This window comes from Canis lupus, chromosome 4 (genome assembly GCF_003254725.2).
Source record: "Canis lupus dingo isolate Sandy chromosome 4, ASM325472v2, whole genome shotgun sequence".
Classification (NCBI taxonomy): domain Eukaryota; kingdom Metazoa; phylum Chordata; class Mammalia; order Carnivora; family Canidae; genus Canis; species Canis lupus.
This window is the reverse complement of record NC_064246.1, coordinates 3,381,683-3,395,322: the sequence shown is the minus strand read 5'-3', so window position 1 is coordinate 3,395,322 and position 13,640 is coordinate 3,381,683. Positions and strand designations below refer to the sequence as shown.

General features: G+C 39.9%; 1 protein-coding gene across 6 annotated transcripts in view; it reads left to right on the top strand.

The window, feature by feature from the left end:
* MTR (5-methyltetrahydrofolate-homocysteine methyltransferase) overlaps positions 1 to 13,640 on the top strand; it is a 107,587-nt gene that overhangs the window by 364 nt on the left and 93,583 nt on the right. For 3 of the 6 annotated variants that reach the window (XM_025448520.3, XM_025448524.3, XM_025448523.3), the window contains exons 2-7: positions 2,950 to 3,164; positions 5,525 to 5,584; positions 7,049 to 7,138; positions 8,731 to 8,800; positions 10,595 to 10,687; positions 12,096 to 12,202. In XM_025448520.3, coding sequence (XP_025304305.1) covers positions 2,950 to 3,164; positions 5,525 to 5,584; positions 7,049 to 7,138; positions 8,731 to 8,800; positions 10,595 to 10,687; positions 12,096 to 12,202 — 635 coding nt within the window. Of the gene's footprint in view, positions 1 to 312; positions 465 to 2,949; positions 3,165 to 5,524; positions 5,585 to 7,048; positions 7,139 to 8,730; positions 8,801 to 10,594; positions 10,688 to 12,095; positions 12,203 to 13,640 lie in introns of those variants that run through there. The other 3 variants (XM_025448522.3, XM_025448521.3, XM_025448525.3) reach the window with 3 other exon arrangements.

Here is a 13,640-nt window from a genome sequence, read left to right as displayed (position 1 = left end):
CCTAGCGTGGGAGCAGCTGCGCGGTCCGGGGCAGCACGGCCCGGCAGGGCGCGGTGGGAGCTTGCCCTGAGCTGACGCCGTTACTAACCACGTGTTTGTTGAGCACCTGCTGTGCTCATCCGAAGGGAGCTTCCTGATCCGTTGGGAGACAGATAAGGAAACCCAAGAACTATTTAAAACTTGAGCGAACGCTTCCTTTCCACACCAGGGGTGGAGCAGAAGTTCTGCAGGCTGCAGTGTGCAGGGAAACACTGTGTAAAACGGGCAGATCGTGGGTCGTGATGGGGAGGAGTCATCTCAGGGGATTCTGAAACTGGTGGCTCTGAGGTCAACACCGACAAAAAAACTGGTCTAGCTCAAGAACTGGCAGTCATTTCAGCTTTATAATGAGCGCTGGGTCTCGGAGGTCATCCCTGGTTAACATTTGGGGTCAGACATACCCATAAAAACACGGGACGAATGAGGTAGGAAATGTAGAAAGAAGAGAATAGTCATACGGACCAGACAGCCGCTGGCTGTGACGAAATAGTCAAGGGAGGGGGTGAATACTGAATTCAGAACTCAGAAGGGCATTTATCAGAGGTGAGCTAGTGACCCTATTGGTATTCTAGGGTTCTGATATGGGACTGGTAAAATTGTGCTTGAAACCAGTGGAAATGTGACAGAAACACTGTATCACTGGTGCCATAAAAGAAGAGGTGGTACTTCTTTGAATGATACCTCTGCCTCGTGACTTCTTGCCTTCCCATTTAATTAAAAAAGGAAATACATGATTTCCTTTTCATCTAAATATTATCAGCAGCACAATGCCTTAGCTAAATGAGGGAAATGCAAAGCAATATACTTCTGTTTTCACTGTGAGAGATACTGGGGAGAATCTGCCCTTTAAGAGCCTGATTAGTCAATGGTAGACTGTACAGAATGTTCTGTGCACAGTGAACCGAATATATAGATAAATATGAAGGTGTTTTGGTTATCGTTGCTCTTCGTGGGCTCTCAGTGACTGCTCACCTTACCAGGGGAAATGAGAACTGTTAAGGTGACTTACTGTTATGAAAAGGTTCTGGAGGGGCAGCGCTGATTAGAAACCAGTGAAAGACAACCCCCTACTGGAAGAGCTTGGGGAATACATAAGGATAACAGTGAACACTTAAAACCAACACATCTGGGAAGAAGGCCTCTTAGTTTCCCTAAAAGGGAAATCTTAAGCCCTAAAGGATAAATCAGCATGTGGACGATGTAGAAGCAGTCAGTTTTTAAGGGCCTCCTTTTGGGTGGGGGGAGTTTTGTATTCAATGCATCTAATTCCCATTTTATTATGTATCTCCTTTCATGTCACTTGATGTTCACACTTCTCTTGGTTCCACAAGTAGCCTGTTTCCCATATTGCCATGTATTCGTACATTTCCTAGTACTCTTGTCTGTGTAGGTATTTTTAATTGATATAAATCGTATCTTGGTAGTTACCAATTCCTGACTCTTGGACTCAGTATTACATCCTCGTAGTGTAGCAGTGCAGTACTCCCCAGGAGCATCCACCACATTTTACGTGGCCATTTCCCAAGGTTGTCTCCAACTTGCCACTCTCCCCAGTGTGTCACTCCTATGAACATCCTCTTCCATGTTCTCGATGGATCTGAGATTTTGTTTGGGGAATCTATCCTGGATTGAGATTGCTGGGTTTTCTGCATAGTTAATTTTTTACCAAGTTCTGCTAGGCCTCTCTCCAGAATGGCTCTGTCCAGCAAGCATACTTGGGTTCAGATTTTCATTAGCATTATCCAGTCTCCTAATTTTTGCCCATCTATTGGGTGTAGACGGGTATCATCTTGTTTTAATTCACATCTGATTGCTAATGAGTTTCAGCATCTCCTCATATAGTTGTTCGGTATTATTTTCCCTTCCCTTGACTATTCGTGTCTTTATAGGAGTTCCTTGTACATTATGACTGTTGGTCCCTTTCAGTTTTAGACATTGCAGAATCTTCCTCCAAGCCATAATCTGTTTATTATGTTTGTCTATGGTAACTTTTCTTCTCTTTTCTTTTTCTTTTTCTTTCTTTTTTTTTTTTTGGTAACTTTCATTTAATAAGAATCTTAGTTTTTATGGAACCAAATTCATCTTTTTTTAATATTACAGGTTGAGCTTTTTGAGTCTATGTCTTTCCCTACTTTAAAATAATGAAGATATTCTATATTTTATTTTTTCTTATTTTATAGGGATGTAGTTTAATAGTATGTTATAATATTTAGTGGGACAAACAACCTCTTTCTACTTTATCAATATTAATTTAGCTTTTTCTGCACTTTTAGTCTTCCACATAGAATATGTTTGTCAGATTTCTAATTAAAAATCAGATGTTTTGTTTAGAGTTAAAAAAAAAGCTTTGATCTCTTGCATATATGATGACTCCTTTCACATCATTTCAGAATTTGTATATGTGGGGGTGGGATTGTTTTATGGCAAATAGTAAACAGTTCATATGTCTGGACTGAGAAGTGACTACAGCAGGGACCCATGGAAAAGTGCTTAGACTTTTTATGAAAATGGGACGAGAAGAGAGGCGTGCTCTACCGTCAGACCTGCAGTGGGTACGGAATTGCTCTTCCGTAAGTGCAGAGGGAAGGCAAGTAGAGTCCAAGCTGTAAGAGGATTATGAGGTGGAGGAGGGTGAATTTTGGAGCTCCCAACAGAAGACTTCTTTGAACAGGATTGTAGAATCTCCTACAGATGGAGAAGGATTTGGAGCTAAAACAAAGGTTTAGATAGCAGATGTGAGCTGTGTTGAAGGTAGCCAAGAAAAAGTGAACCAAGGAGGAGGCTCAATGTTAGAAATTCTCAGGGACTCCAGTTAGCACAATTTTGTGGCTTTCTAGTATTCTTAGAAACTTTCTCCACACATCGTTTTTCCCCCTGATTTTGAAAGTTGGATTTTCACTTTCTTTAAAGCAAGTGTGAAGAAAAGCCTGCAGGATGAGATTGAAGCCATTCTGCGGGAGAGGATTATGGTACTGGATGGAGGGATGGGGACCATGATCCAGAGGCACAAGCTGAGTGAAGAAGACTTCCGAGGTCACGAATTTCAAGATCATGCCAGGTCACTGAAAGGCAACAATGACATTTTAAGTATAACTCAACCCAATGTCATTTACCAAATCCATAAGGTACAGTACCCACCACGTTTTCTGTTCTTATCCATTATTCTGTGAGCAACTTCCTGTGCCAAGAGCTTTGGAGGATACAGAAGAAAGAAATGATTCATTCACAAAGAAGGTGTTGGACATCAAATACAGGTCCTGCACTGTGATGAGCATTTGGGATAAGGAGATGAGAAACATAGTTTTTGTGCTTTCAAGGCAGTTCAACTCCAGTGGAAGACCGTAAAAATCTTGGACAAATTGAGATTGTCACATATGCTACTTTAAGTCACCACAGCAGCCCTTACAAAGGTGGTGGTTATTCATTCTTATTTTGTAGATTTGGCAGTTCAGGATCATGGAGGTTAAGGAACGTCCCTGATGTTAGGGAGGATTCCTGACTTGAAATTCCATGCTCTTTCATTCCATTTTTCTGTCTGCAATAAAAAGTTAACCAACATAAAGAAATCAGGAACAAGTAACTGGGGGCAGTAGATTTTTAAAATTTAGAAATAGGGATCCCCGGGTGGCTCAGTGGTTTAGCGCCGCCTTCAGCCCAGGGCGTGATCCTGGAGTTCTGGGATCGAGTCCCACGTCGGGCTTCCTGCATAGAGCCTGCTTCTCCCTCTGCCTGTGTCTCTGCCTCTCTCTCTCTCTCTCTCTCTCTCTCACTCTCTCTCTGTGTCTCTCATGAATAAATAAAATCTTAAAAAAAATATTGGAAATAAACCCAAAATGGAATTGTTTGATAGGTTGTCATCAGAATTTCATAGAATTACAACCAGAAGAGATATTAAGTGATTGAATCTGTTTTCCTGGTTTGAATTCAGTTGGAAGGACAACGCATATTTACCAGTGAAGGGAGAAAGTTTTATTTTCTTGAGAAGGGCATTGTTACAGGTGTTTCAGGTTATTTTATTTTATTTTATTTTATTATTTTATTTTATTTATTTTATTTTATTTTATTTTATTTTATTTTATTTTATTTTATTTATTTTATATTTTTTTATAAATTCATAAGAGACACAGAGACATAGGCAGAGGGAGAAGTAGGCTCCCTGTGGGACTGCAGTACTCAATCCTAGGATCCCAGGATCATGACCTGAGCCAAAGCTCAACCACTGAGCCACCCAGGTAAATCACCTGAACAAATCACTTTGTGATTAACTGATCCATCAAGAATGGAAAGGATCATTCTGTTGTGTGGTCAAGACTTTGTTCTAGGTAAGATGCAGAATGGCATTCATTCAAAGAAAAGCAAAGAATGCCTTGCCTTTGCTTATAATGAGAATTCTAGGTACTAGAAGATTTAAAATTGGTCCTCGAAAAGGTGTGATTCTGCAGGAAGAATGCTAACTAAGTTTTTCTGGTAGGCCTTGAGAATATGTAATTAAATCCTATTATAAAATCCTAGTCTCTTGTAGATTGGGAACGTCATCATGGGTATGACTTGCTTGGTATGGTTACAAATACACTTCATGTAATGCAGCTGATGAAATCACGTGAACTATCATGCCCTGTGGCTTCATCAGTATTATTCATGTAGATTATCACTAGATAAGAAGCTTCCGCAGGGCAGGAATTTATGCCTGTTTTTCACGACCAAATCCCTACTGCCTAGAACATTATCTCCCACACAGGAAGTGCTCAATAAATATTTGTTAAAGGAAAGAATCCTTACTCTTTGTATTAGGTAGGCATCTAGATGGAACAACAAGGTTCCCATGATAGGTCCATGAAGCAAAAATGGCTGTAAATACAATAATGTCTGCCTGGGTGTCCCATTTCTAGAGAACTGGAGAACATGTGTTCATGGATGAAGAAAGGAAACAGGATGGTTTTCTTTTTTCTCACACATGACATAAATCAGATCCCCTGAGGTTTAATTTTAATGGACTATCCAAGTTATACTTGTAATGTAATGACAGTAAGCTGCTCTGGTTGTAATGTAGGTGCCTGATCTTAAGCTTTTGGTTGCCAAGACATTCATTTCAAAGACATCCATCTCCTATTAAACATGACACCTACTAGCTGAACAACTATATAGCAGGCTAATCCCACCCATGAAGTTCTGCTTTTGGATGCTCTGGATGACCCAGACAACTGACTGTTTGAGTGGCCCTATTTTTTTTCTTTCCACACCCTGACTCCCACTCTTATGTTTTAAATTTGGCAATAAAGAGTGAAACTGTCAAACCCTAGGTGTCCCATCCTTGTACCTCAGAGAAGGCAGAAGCTTGTGTCTGTGGTCACTCCACCCCCCCATCTGCCTCTTGCTCCTTCAAGTGTGGCCCTGGGCCTATACCCTTCAGGACTTCTGCGTAGTACACTTTTTTCTCCCCAAAGTTCCCTATGATTGTTGCTGAAATGCATTTTGCAATTATCAGAACCACAACTTGGACTCTGCCCAGGGAAACGTTTGTGGGAGCTGGCCTCAAGGAGGACAGGTGAGTGCCTTGGGCATTCTAGTGGCATCACTGTCACAAAACTGAATTCAAAACCTCTGTTAGCCTCTAGAAATGCTGTCCTTAATATCCTCCTCTAATCCTGACAGAAGTGAGGAGCAGAGAAATTCAGTAGCATGCCTCATATCACACATTTTTTTAAATTAGCAAGAGTAGGATTGGAATTGAGGGTTGTCCTGCCTAGGGTTTAGGCGTGGGATATTGAGCCAGGAAAAAAGGCATAGAGAAAGGATGAAGAGCTAGAAGAAACACCTTTTAAACTATATATCGTGGAAAATTTCAAATCTACACAAAATTGGAGAAAATTGAATTTAAATTTTTTTATATAATTGTAAAGAGAATACGTGTTTAGTGCTTAAAAAAGAAGTAACTAGATAATATAGAAAGCCATAAAAGGGAAAATCAAAACCAGGACATAACAATAACAAGACTTAACTACTATTCACATTGTTTAACTTATATTTTAATCTAGTATTTATACTGGGATTTTAAAAATATCTGTAGAAGGCAACTGTTTGTGTACATGTATGTTTTAAACTTCTTGGTCTCATATTTTACATTTCAATCAATTTTGGTTTCTACTCAACAATGCTTTTGGCGATCTTTCCATGTCAGTATATGTAGATATACACAATGTTTTTAGCTGTCACAAAGCATGTTACAAAATGGTTATATTTTCATTTCTCCAGTTTTTTCTAATTGGTGGATATTCAGAATGTTTGTCACTTATAAATATGTCTAAATCTTGGTTTTCATTTCCCAGATATTCTGTAAACAGTGTTTATCACTTTGGGAGGGGTTGGGTTAATTTACTTTTGGACGATCAAGGGAATTGAGAGATTCCAGGGTGTTCATCAGATTAAGGTTGAGAAGGTGTTGTCCTAAAGGCAAAAGGAGGAAGACAGGTTTCAAACATGGAAGACCGGAAGGCACCAAGATCCTCAGGGTTCTAGGAGGAGTGCGGATCTGGCTCAGATGGACCAGCAGATTGGGACTGAGACAATTATGGGCAGACCTGGGCTCTCGGAGACAGCGCGGTTGCCAGTGGGGATCAAATTGTGCTGAGACTGGAAAGTGCCATCCTAGGCCAGAACTTGTGTTACTTGTGTCATTGTACAGCCACCCGGTGGAGTCGGGTTCTAGTACTTTCCAGAGAGGAAAACGAAACTCAGAGTTTAAGGAACTTGATTCCATTTATATGGCTTAGCATATGAACTTCATCTGAATTCAAGCTCTGCGTTTGTTTATTTACACCACATTCCTTTCTGTGAAACACTTATCTATTTCTGCATCTCTGGCCCCTAGTTGCAGTGCCTGTGCTCAGTGAATGGTCACAAGGTGTGTGGTGGTGGTGGTGGTGGTGGTGGTGGTGGTGAGCAGACGTGTCTGTTGTGGAGAGACAAGTTCTAAAACTCCAGAGCAAATGATACTACTATCTCGTTGCAGGATTACTTGCTGGCCGGGGCAGATATCATTGAAACAAATACTTTTAGTAGCACTAATGTTGCCCAAGCTGACTATGGCCTCGAACACTTGGTAAGAGTTCCATTTTGCCATATCTCTAAGATGTTCCTGAGCATGTGCTGCATTGATGGTTGCTAGTGAGAAAACCTCCAGAAGTTGCAGAGTCAGGCTAATGCCTAGCTGTCTGTTTGTGGTCAGCCTGGAAAAACCATTTGAATCTCTCTTCTGGTTATGAATACAGCAGACCATTCATTTTCTAACTGATTTCTTTTGCGGGCAAGTGACCAAGTGAAAACGAGCTTGTTGTGCAGCATCTGCTGATAAAGGTATAAAGATTGGCTCTGTGCGCACCATTTTTATGTACTGGGTGGCAGATTTGTTTTTTGTTTTTTTTTAACTGTGGCAAAACACATGTAACATAAAATTGACATCTTAGCCATTTTTAAGCATACATACAGTTCAGTGGTATTAAGTACATTCATGTTGCTCTGCAACCATCACCACCTTCCATCTGCAGAACTCTCATCATCTTGTAAAACTGAATCTCTATACCCATTACATTAAATAATCACTCCCCATCCTCTTCTCAGCCCCTAGGCCCCAGAAACCACCATCATTACTTGCTTTTATTATGAATTTGACTCCTCTGGGTACTCCATGTAATGTCTGTGTGGGATTTTTCCAGACATGCCTCTGTTTCAACACAACTCTGTCTTCTCTCATGATGTTGGGACTTTGTGGGAATCTCATGTCTTTTGGGTTATCAAGGGAAAATGATTAGTTTTATGTAATTTAGGGCAGGAGTTGGCAAACTTTTTCTTTAAAGGGCCAAGTAAGTAAATATTTTAGGCTTTTTTGGCCATATACAGCATCTCCTCAACTTTCTCACTGTAGTGCAAAAGCAGCAATAGACAATATGTAAACGAAGGAGCTTGATTGTGTTCCAGTAAAACTTTATTTATAAAACTGGACCAGACTAGATTTGCCCTGGGAGCTGTAGAATTTGCCAACTCCTATTTTAGGATATTCTGGTTTCTTAATTACTAAATAATGAAAATCCACAGTGCATAGGATCTGGGAAGGGGTCCTGAGGACTGCAAGTCTAGAACCTTCCAACCTGCTATGGGAAAAGGTTTCAGGAGGCTTAGGAACCTCTTTAAATTATAAGCATTACTCTATGTGTGCTTACTTTTTTATTTCCTAGTGAGACCTTTACTGAATTCTAAAGAGGTTGATAATCCTCTCCAAAAAGTTCAGAACCACTGAGTACAATCGCTATACAGTGAAGGAAATCAGGGCTCAGAGAAGTTGCTAAGGGAACTGCAGGTGCTGAGAAGATCTGGTCCTTGAACTCAGGTCTCTTGCCTCTGAAGCTTTTACTTTTTCGAACTAACAGAGTATTTAATGGCATCAGCTTATTCTTTGACCTACCAGATGTCCAAGAGATTGCCCATTTTTACCAGTTAGCTCATAGCTTAAAAGAAGAAGCTAAAAGCAATTCTCCAGGACTCTTGGCCTTCCTGCTGCCTCCATACCTGTGGCAGCTGATAGACCTTCTCGGCTAAGATTTACTGAGTAAAACTGGCTTTTATAAGGTCATGAATTCCTTATTTATTGTGTAGAGGAAAAAAAGTTCTAGCTAATGTTTGTGGTTGATATGTTAGGCCTACCAGATGAACAAGTGCTCTGCAGGAGTGGCCAGAAAAGCAGCCGAGGAGGTATCTTTCCAGACGGGTAAGGGACTTTTTCTTCCTCTTTTTTATTTTACAAAGATAATTCTTTTGAGATTCTCAGCTATAATGTGCTGTTCTTATTGCACTTTTTCCTTTTGTGACAAGTGGCCCACTAACAACATGGCAGACACTGATTTGTACTTGTGTGTAGGTTACTCCTTTGCAGTTTCATAATCAGAAATCCATATCTCTCTGAATTGATTCTGTCTCTCTGGGCCTTAGGCTCAGAGTTTACTGTGCATTTTCTTTAGTGGGGGTTTTAGCTTAACTTTGTAACTGTGGCTACTTTGTATATTTATAGTTATAGCTTCTTCCTATATTTGCAGCTAACATGATTTTCCTCCTTTTTGGAAGCATAGTATTAGGTGACTAAGATGACAGCTGTCCTGGTTGTTATGATTAACATTAAGATATTTGATTTTATCTCTTTAAAGCTACCCTCATCCTTGAGATAGGCTTACTTAGGTAAAGAGATACTGCCTTTAGAGCATTTTCCACTTCCTATTATTAATGTCCTTGAAGGCTCTGTGCGGCACAGGAGCATGGTGTTAGATTCAGTCTTGCTGGGACGTGAAAAGTAGCTCCCTGAAATAACTCGCCTCCTGGCTGACTGCCATAACATGACTTGGGCGCCAGCTGGTGGGGAGGCTTTGAGGGAGGGAAAGGAATAGAGGAAATGTATAGAGCCCCTCAAGATTTGGAAATGTAAAATTATTGCCAACAGAAGAAAATATAAAGCAAAGTGGCTAAGTTGGACACAGCATACTAACAAAGACTGAAGCCATTCCTGGGAACTCTGCTTCTGAGAGAAAGTGTTTAAATCCATGAATGTGCGTGGACTGCTACCCCAACAGAGCCACAGGTCAGAGAATATTAAACCTGCCAAAGCAGGGAAAGATGAGGACATTTTTCTGAAACGCACATTATTTAGCTTTGGGGAAGGTTACCTGCTCAAAGGCTGGGTTATCAACTAGTCAGTAGTCTTCTCCAGTTAAATTGAAAAGTGTTAAGTAACCCAGGTTACTGAGTGGTTACCATCTACCAGAAGTGATGGGCAGTGTTCCCCCTGGCTTTGGTTATGACATGTAAATGAACCTAACTTTTGAGGCTCTCTTAGAAGCACCTAGACTCTAGCCTGGAGGAAAGGTTATTAAATAATTATGAAAAGAGCTCTTAAAGTAAGATTTGGTCTGTCTCATACTTTAATTTTAGGCTTTATAATTGCTGATCCTGATTTAGTATCCCCCACCCTTACCCCGCCCAGCGAAGGGTGTGCAGCACGGTACTGGCAAGCATCGCAAGTTGTGTTAGAATCTGTATTAAGTTCAGGATTTCTTAAGAATAAGGGGAGATAATTTGTCCAAACATGGCTGTAGAGATAGAAAAGGGTTAGTTACTGAAATGCTTTGATGCCAGAGAGTTGAGAATTTGTTGTCTTTTGGATTGGCTTAGCAATAATATGTACAATTCCCTGTATTTCATAATTTTCCCAGTGGGGCCCAGGACAGCTCCCATCATCACAGACACATTTTCAGTCAAATCTGGTCATTGTCTCACTGAGTGTGATAAGACTGTAACTAACCTCTTGTTGGTCCAGGATGGGTCAAGTTTTGTTAAATTTTTTTTTTTTTAAGTTTTGTTAAATTAAGAATGTAATTTGTGCTTTTGTATTTCAGTTGTGGATGAAGGACTATAGACCTATGTTCTAGGGAAAAATCTTAGAGCCTTTGTTGAGTCACAACAAAAAGGTCAAGCTATTTAGAGATTCTTTACACTTGTTTTTCTTTTCCCAAAGGAATTAAGAGATTTGTGGCAGGAGCACTGGGTCCAACTAATAAGACACTGTCTGTGTCCCCGTCGGTGGAAAAACCAGATTATAGGAATATTAGTGAGTATCATATTTGATCTTTGACCTTCTGCAAGTGCCTCTGTTTCAGTGATCTTAAAATCTGTAAAATGGGATCACTAAAAGGGTTACTGTAACTTAATGGACATAAAGGGCTTATAACAGTCCCTAGAATATAGTAAACATCTAAATCAAAAGTCAGATCTTATTGCTGTTGTTGTTATTATTATTATTTTGAGTTTGCTTTCAAATGTGCTTGGTTATTGTGATAGTGTTTCTTTATGAGCTGAGGAAATAAAACTAATCAAGAGAAAGCTTTAAACTGAGAAGTTGAGCAAATGTGGACACCAGGCCTTGGTCTATTATGGAATAACCCATTAGGTTTCCATTTTATGGCAGAAAGTGTCCAAACTACATAAACATACTAGCATTGTTGACATTATAAACTAGTGTATTGAGATTTTATTAAAAATCTAGGTCAATTTCTTAAGCATCAAGACAATGAAAAAAAAAGAATTAGACTTAGTTGGATGATACTGATACTTTTTATGGTGAAGAATTTTGTGTAGATGAAAGGTTCAGGCAAGTATGGTTTGTGGTGCTACTGTACTTCTTCACCAGGGGATTACTCATATGGGGCTTATACATGGTCTATGGCCTCTGGTCTAGGCATGACCTTGGGGGACAAACTTTTTCTTTCTCCTGTGCTGTATATAACAAGGATAAAGGTACTACTTAGATTTCTCTACTGAATATCTAAGCTTTTTTCTTTTTTTATTGGAAGGAAAATGGGAACAGGGATGAGCTCTCAAATGGAAATGGACAACTCAAGATGTTTCTAACAAAGTTTTTATCCAGGAACAATTGAACACTTTGGTTTCAGACTGAAATTGCCCCTCAGTCAGGTTTCCTCTTGGGCAGGGATTAAGTCCACAGGACTGAAGCCTTTTAACACAGTGAGTGTGAGAGCATGTGACTAGACCCCCTCCCCCCATATTTCCAAGTCAGGGTGACATGTTTCTCTATGTGTTCCTCACACACATCCCTTAACTGACTGATTAAAACCATCCTGGAAGGAATGACCTGCTTTAAAGATGTGGAAAGTAAGGGACAGGGTTCAAGAAACCATGTACCTTCAAAAAAAAAAAAAAAAAAAAAAAAAGAAACCATGTACCTTCTTGCTCACTCACTCATTCTTGGCTTATCCATGGGAAGCGGAGGTTGTATGGTAAGTGTTTAGGAGAAATAGTGTCTAGTCTATAGGTTTAATTAACATCACTACCCTGTTTTCTTAATTTGGTTTCTCACAAAAGGTGATATTGTTAGTGAATTAAGCATTATAAACCAACAATAGTGGTGAGTTGACAGGTACCAAGCCTAAACACAGCATGTCCTGGCCATTGAGAGGATTTTGATGACTGATGTCCTGGATGTGATTTATTTTTTGCAGCATTCGATGAGCTTGTTGAAGCATACAAAGAGCAGGCCAAAGGGCTCCTGGATGGTGGAGTTGATATCTTACTCATTGAAACTATTTTTGATACTGCCAATGCCAAGGTGAGTTGAGGGAGATGAAGGGGACAGCTGGGTGGGGGCTGTGATGAGTCCCCCGGTGGGGTGAGATGACCATCACAGCTGTTGTCAAAGTTAAATGAAAGTCTTCTGTTCGATTCTGTTCTTGAGGATTTCTAGTTGAGGCCATCTAGTTGATGAGAAAAACTTCAGTAGATTCTCTTTAACTTTCAAAAGCATTTTTCAAATTATGAAAGTACATGTCCACATGTACACATACAGCTATTAGGTGCACAAATGCAGATGTAGTAAATATATATGTATGGTTCTAAATTTAAAAGGTATATAAATGTGTGGAGTAAAAAGTAAATATCCTTCCTTCTGTTCCTTGGTTATCCAGGTCTTTCCTGGTATGGCTACTGTTATTGGCGTGAGGTTCCTGATAGACATGCCAGACAGGTAGAGGGAAGTGTGATACAACATTCTTTTGATTACTGAGGAATGGTTTCCCCCATGATGCATCTGGAATTTATTTTGGAGTGAGGAATGTGGTAGAGATCTAACTAGGTACTCTTTTTGCCTAAAGTTTACCTAGTTTTCTTAACACTATTCAATATCCTAGTATTTCCCAGTGATAAGAACCATGTGGAATGTCACCCATACCATCCTAAATTCAGAAGTGCCTCTGGGTAGAATTTATTCCAGTAATCTGTCAGATATCACACCCCCTTCCTGCTATTTTCTGTAGCATTGTGATTAAAATACATCTGAGTAGCTGGTAGGCTTGCATTAACCTCCTTCCCCCTCTATTTTTCCCCCAGAATTTTCCTGGTTATTCTTCTTTGTTTATTGTCCATAAGATCTTTAGGATCAACTTGGCTAGTTCTAAAAAAAAAAAAAAGGGAAAAGGAAAAGAAATTCTCATATTGTTGATTTAATTAATATGCAAAGGAACCCCACCATCACACTAAAGGTATACACTAAGGGCAGGTTGCATTCTGACTTCAGAAAAATGTGAGAATTCCTCTTGGGATCAAGAAATACAGTGATAAAAAAAAGATGTTCCCTAGAACTTAATACATCACGGGTGTGCACAGAGTAGCTTGGCATTTGTACCTTTGCAGACCATTCTGAGCTCACACTGTTGTTTGTAATGACACACACCGTTCGCTCTGTACTGACTGTGTATATATGAGGATGTGGAAGATGGAGGCATTCTCACTTAATTTTGACTGGGAAAAGGAAGAAAGAGCATAGCTCTTGAGCTCCTCTTCGGAGGAAATATTAGTTTGTAAACTCTCATATTGTTTTGTTTCAGTATGTACAGTGTTCTACTTAAGAATGGGGTGTTGGAATTGTACCTTACAGGGAGGACATGCCTCTTCCCCAGAGAATGTGATGTCTATCTTATCTAGAGAGTTTTGGGAAGAGGCGGCATTCTGATTAGCCAGTTAGACTGGCCAAAGATACAGTCTCTCAAAAA